At 53.9% G+C, this 6,000-nt stretch overlaps 1 protein-coding gene across 1 annotated transcript in view; it reads right to left on the bottom strand.

Moving 5' to 3' along the window:
* Positions 1–325: 325 nt before the first annotated feature.
* The window catches only part of LOC142475367 (uncharacterized), a gene marked incomplete at its 3' end in the record, with an annotated part of 98,489 nt that continues 92,814 nt past the window's right edge, over positions 326–6,000 (bottom strand). The window contains exons 39-41 of the mRNA XM_075581280.1: positions 4,997–5,104; positions 2,926–2,979; positions 326–420 (exon numbers count right to left, since the gene is read on the bottom strand). Of these exons, the coding sequence (XP_075437395.1) occupies positions 326–420; positions 2,926–2,979; positions 4,997–5,104 (257 nt within the window). The remainder of the gene's footprint in view (positions 421–2,925; positions 2,980–4,996; positions 5,105–6,000) is intronic.

The raw sequence follows: 6,000 nt of genomic DNA, 5'->3' as shown, positions 1-6,000 counted from the left end.
AGACACAGGGAGGAAGACTTGTGAGCTCTGTGCGCAGACACAGGGAGGGAGACTTGTGAGCTCTGCGCTCTGACACAGGGAGGGAGACTTGTGAGCACTGCGCTCTCAGACACAGGGAGGGAGACTTGTGAGCTCTGCGCTCTGACACAGGGAGAGAGACTTGTGAGCTCTGCGCTCTCAGACACAGGGAGGGAGACTTGTGAGCTCTGCGCTCTGACACAGGGAGGGAGACTTGTGAGCTTTGCGCTCTCAGACACAGGGAGGGAGACTTGTGAGCTCTGCGCTCAGACACAGGGAGGGAGACTTGTGAGCTCTGCGCTCTGACACAGGGAGGGAGACTTGTGAGCTCTGCGCTCTCAGACTTACCGCTGGACCTGGGGCTCCTATCGGTCCCTGCAGCCCCGCTGGGCCGGGGGGTCCCTAAAAGAGGAAAGAAGAGAAAATACAACATTACGGTCAGTACAACCCGTTCAGTCCAGAGAGCAAAGACAGATAATTCTGTCCCGCGGACATATTACCCAGAATCCTCTCTCATTTCAATGTGCCAGCAGGAGCACGTGATCGCGCCCGCCCCCTCCCCCCCCCACAAAACGTTTCCCCGTTGGTGGGAAGCAGGGGGTCTCCAGAGCTGAACCCATTAATTTCAGCTCCCGGGACCCCCAGCTCTCCGAGATACTCACCTCCGTAGTGGGGCCCGTAGCTACTCCACAGGTTTAAATGTCCCGGTCACGCGGACCAATAGGAAGAAACTAGGGAGGATGTCACGGCTTCCTATTGGCCAGCGTGACGTGGGATCTTTAAAGCCACCATTTCGATAGCCCCACACAGCCTAAACAGGGTTGCTACCGTCGCCCCCTACGGAGGTCTGTATCTCAGGAAGCAGGGGGTCCCCGGAGCTGAAATTAACGGGGTCCTGCCCCAGAGACCCCCTGCTTCAATCCTATAACTGAAGAAAATTGAAAAAAAGAAAAAGGAAAGCAGGATTTCTGCTCCACGAGGAAGAGACGGGGGCCCTGGCGGGATCACGCCGGTAAAACCTTTTACTCTGGGATATCCCGCAGGGCCCTGAAAAAGAGATTTCTATTAAATGTCGCTTAAAGCAGCAATCTGCTCTACTCTCCCTAATATGTCATATTATTATATATTATATATATATAAAATATATTTCCTTTTTAACATGGCAAAGTCCTTTTTTCTGCGTTTTTTAGCAATCCCCCCCTTTTGTTAAACTCTGAAGATATCAGTTGCTGAAAATGGGCCTCTCTGGGAAGTTAAAATGGCCGCTGCCACGTCAACGCATCATAACACCGGTTGCCACGGTAACCGAAGAACAGATGGGGAAGGTGTTTTTGGAAGATTTTCAAATGAAGTGAAAACTAGAGCAGCATATTGTGACGAAAGTGCGCACAAACGAGATCCGCTAAAGGCTGTAAAAACCCTTCCAAACAAATGGTCCAAGTTGAAAAAGACTGTAAAATACCATTTGTCGGGAACGGGGCACGCGCACGTGACTTGTGTATGTGACAAGGGTTAATACACGGAGCTACCTACCTGGCCCTATTTTTCACCCCTGCGGGTCACTGAAAAGAGTAGCAGCCCCCCTCAATCTCTCACAATATACCTTTAAAACGCTGCCCCCACCAAGCATAGAGAAAAATATCAGCGCTAGGGGGTCCGTGATCCCCGTTCGCTAAGAAAAATATGTAATTAACACAGCAAAATCTACTGCTGCAAAACGTGTCTGAAAATGTAATCGCTCTCTACAAAACGTTCAATAGATAAAAAGCAGCAATCCCAGCAATATCCTACGTGTTTGTTTTATATCACTTCGGTGTATTAGATAATAGTTACTACCGTTTCTTTTTTATTCAACTCTTAGTGCCATTTTTAATTTGTTTTAATATACTGAGTATCCTGTGATTTCTATAGCAGGATTTAGCCCACCTCCCCAGCAGTGCAAGATCTTTGTCACACTTTCCTGTTTGTCATAATGCGTTGCCAATGCTCCCAGCAGTTTGAGCTGCAAACTGTAACAATAGATAATGTTACCGTAGTAATATAAGGATACATTGTAGCTGCTGAGTTAGGCCATGTTTATATTGCCGGCGACGGGATCGATGACGTCACCCGTCGCCACTGGCGAAAGTTGCACTTTTGCAGTTTTGAGCGACGTTGCTGGCGACAAGGCCAGTGACGTTACGAAGGGGGCGGGCAGAGTGCAGTAGGCGCTCTGCGATTGGTGTACAGACAGTCACATGTGGCGACTGTCTCTCCCAAAATCAAATTTCACTGGCTTCCAAATTTGTTGTCGCTCCGTCGCCTTCGCCCTTACTATAAGCGCATGCGACGGATTCTATGTATTTGTTTTGTCGCGTCGTCGTCGCCGGGCACTATAAGCGCAGCCTTACACTGACAGAAGGATTGATTGATGATGTGCATCAATATAATCCACACAATGATGAGTAATTAGCTAAGTTGCCGATCAATCCGTTCTCCTGGGATCGATTGACAAAGATTCGGCTCGGGGGGCTCACTACATGGCTGTCAGTGCAGCAGAAGAGAACCAAAGATGCAAAGCTCAGTGGGGGAGATCATGTGACCAGGCAGTCACTAGACACCGTTGGTGCACTGCTAGAGAGGGCAGGGCTCAAAAGGGGTGTGCCAGAGCCTGTTTCAGAAGAGGAAGGGGATGTGACTTTGTAAATGGTTGCTATAGAAACAAAAAATGCTCGTTACATTATAATACATTAAAAATGTCATTTAGAGTTTTTTTTTTTTTAAATGCTACAAATATTTTCTCATGGTACCAAACTGATTTATTTAAAAAACACACATGTAGGATTCTGCTTGGTCTGCAGCTTTAAATTTGCCCTATTTAACCTTCTAAACATGTCACTTGTTGTCCGTCCGCAATGAGCCGCTTACCTGTTCTCCCTTGTCCCCCTTCCCTCCTTTCTGCCCCGGCTCTCCGATTTCTCCCTGAAATGAAAACACAAAGAAGCCGTGATTTTTCGAGGACCCCGCTGCCCGGCATTGAGCCCCCACGCGATCCTCGGGGGTTTGCAATGAGTGAGAAGGGAGTGGAGACGCGTTCCGCAAACCTTTGATTCCCCCTCCCCGCGGGGCGACCGGTCTTCTGATCAATTGTCCCATTTATTTAAGTGCCCATAAGACTGGGTAGAAACGGAAAAGACGTCATTCATCCCGATATGTTACACAAAGAATAGCAGTTAGACATTTGGAAATGCCATTTTAAGTTTCTGGCTATTTGGAAAGACATGCCAACGTTTGTATCAGCGATAAGTTACAATGCACATGTGAAGCATGCCAGTGTGAAGAAGCTGTCTGTGAGTAGGTTAACTGGCTCTGCACTTCTGTAACCCAGCCGGTGCTGGAAAAACTGTGTAATGCGGAACGCATAAACTTGCAGGGGTCCCCTGTTATAATGGACAAGAAGCGAAAGTTGACACTGTCTGCTCATTTGATGTCATTTCCCAGAATCCCTGGCTGCAGTGGAAGCAGTGTATGCTAAGAGATAATGGGGAAGGGCAGGGTGGCAGACCTGTCTGAGACGTGTGAACGTGCTCACGAGGGGGGCTTCTTATTTGCTGCACACTGTACAGGGGAGAGTTTTTGTCACTTTTTCACCCACCATAACTTACTGTGTGTCCAGCATTCGGGTTCATACACTAAAATAACATGGTCATTCGTTCTTCCCACAGAGCCCCCTTCCTATAAGTCAGAGGTACCCCTGGGGGGCATGGCACCCTGGCTGAGGAACGCTGGAGCAGAGGGTAACCGAGGGTGGGTTGGGGCAGAGTTACGAATGAGTTTGCCAGAGTTTGGGACTTCCTTGGCCCGTGGATGGGGTAGGGATGTTGGGCTTTGGGGAAACAGAGTCCACAGTTTGGTCCCCTCGCCCAACGCATTATCCTCTCAAACGTTATATTTCCCATGGGAGGTGCTGCTGGGGTGCAAGCCTCCCCCCTCCTTTCTTCCCCCGTTCTCCCCTCTCTACCCTCCCCCCTCTCCCTCTCTACCCTCCCCCCTCTCCCTTCTACCCTCCCCCTCTCCCTTCTACCCTCCCCCCTCTCCCTTCTACCCTCCCCCCTCTCCCTTCTACCCTCCCCCCTCTCCCTTCTACCCTCCCCCCTCTCCCTTCTACCCTCCCCACTTTCCCTTCTACCCTCCCCCTCTCCCTTCTACTCTCCCCCCTCTCCCTTCTACCCTCCCCCCTATCCCTTCTACCCTCCCCCCTCTCCCTTCTACCCTCCCCCCTTTCCCTTCTACCCTCCCCCTCTCCCTTCTACCCTCCCCCCTCCTTTCTTCCCCCGTTCTCCCCTCTCTACCCTCCCCCCTCTCCCTCTCTACCCTCCCCCCTCTCCCTTCTACCCTCCCCCCTCTCCCTTCTACCCTCCCCCTCTCCCTTCTACCCTCCCCCCTCTCCCTTCTACCCTCCCCACTTTCCCTTCTACCCTCCCCCTCTCCCTTCTACTCTCCCCCCTCTCCCTTCTACCCTCCCCCCTATCCCTTCTACCCTCCCCCCTCTCCCTTCTACCCTCCCCCCTCTCCCTTCTACCCTCCCCCCTCTCCCTTCTACCCTCCCCCCTTTCCCTTCTACCCTCCCCCTCTCCCTTCTACTCTCCCCCCTCTCCCTTCTACCCTCCCCCCTATCCCTTCTACCCTCCCCCTCTCCCTTCTACCCTCCCCCCTCTCCCTTCTACCCTCCCCCCTCTCCCTTCTACCCTCCCCCCTCTCCCTTCTACCCTCCCCCTCTCCCTTCTACCCTCCCCCCTCTCCCTTCTACCCTCCCCCCTCTCCCTTCTACCCTCCCCACTTTCCCTTCTACCCTCCCCCCTCCCTTCTACCCCCTGCCTTCAGCCCCCTCCCTTCCCTCTGTAATACATTGCTATTGGTTGACGCTGTGGGAGGGGTTTGGTGGGGGTCCCTGTTTCTAGCTCATACACCAGGGCACAGAGAACTGAAGTGGGCTTACCTTGTCACCGTCTTCCCCGGGTGGCCCTTGGGGACCTGCGGGCCCAGGAAGACCCACGGGACCCTGCACGCCGTCACGCCCAGCTGGGCCTTGGGGTCCTTTTTCTCCCTGCATGGAGGTCACAACAGGGCATTAGTCCCCTTCTAAATACTGCGATAAGACACAGTTACAGGAGCGAGCGCGGGGGCCCGGGGGGCCACAGTAACACGCAGGGACTGTGTATGTAATCAGGGAGCGAGCGCAGGGGCCCGGGGAGCTGCAGTAACACGCAGGGACTGTGTATGTAATCAGGGAGTGGGCGCAGGGGCCCGGGGAGCTGCAGTAACACGCAGGGACTGTGTATGTAATCAGGGAGTGAGCGCAGGGGCCCGGGGAGCCGCAGTAACACGCAGGGACTGTGTATGTAATCAGGGAGTGAGCGCAGGGGCCCGGGGAGCCGCAGTAACACGCAGGGACTGTGTATGTAATCAGGGAGAGAGCGCAGGGGCCCGGGGAGCCGCAGTAACACGCAGGGACTGTGTATGTAATCAGGGAGTGAGCGCGGGGGCCCGGGGAGCCGCAGTAACACGCAGGGACTGTGTATGTAATCAGGGAGTGAGCGCAGGGGCCCGGGGAGCCGCAGTAACACGCAGGGACTGTGTATGTAATCAGGGAGTGAGCGCGGGGGCCCGGGGAGCCGCAGTAACACGCAGGGACTGTGTATGTAATCAGGGAGTGAGCGCGGGGGCCCGGGGAGCCGCAGTAACACGCAGGGACTGTGTATGTAATCAGGGAGTGAGCGCAGGGGCCCGGGGAGCCGCAGTAACACGCAGGGACTGTGTATGTAATCAGGGAGTGAGCGCAGGGGCCCGGGGAGCCGCAGTAACACGCAGGGACTGTGTATGTAATCAGGGAGTGAGCGCGGGGGCCCGGGGAGCCGCAGTAACACGCAGGGACTGTGTATGTAATCAGGGAGTGAGCGCGGGGGCCCGGGGAGCCGCAGTAACACGCAGGGACTGTGTATG

Source organism: Ascaphus truei, unplaced genomic scaffold, assembly GCF_040206685.1.
Source record: "Ascaphus truei isolate aAscTru1 unplaced genomic scaffold, aAscTru1.hap1 HAP1_SCAFFOLD_1193, whole genome shotgun sequence".
NCBI classification, from domain to species: domain Eukaryota; kingdom Metazoa; phylum Chordata; class Amphibia; order Anura; family Ascaphidae; genus Ascaphus; species Ascaphus truei.
The sequence above is the reverse complement of the archived record's forward strand: the minus strand, read 5'-3'. Positions and strand labels throughout refer to the sequence as shown.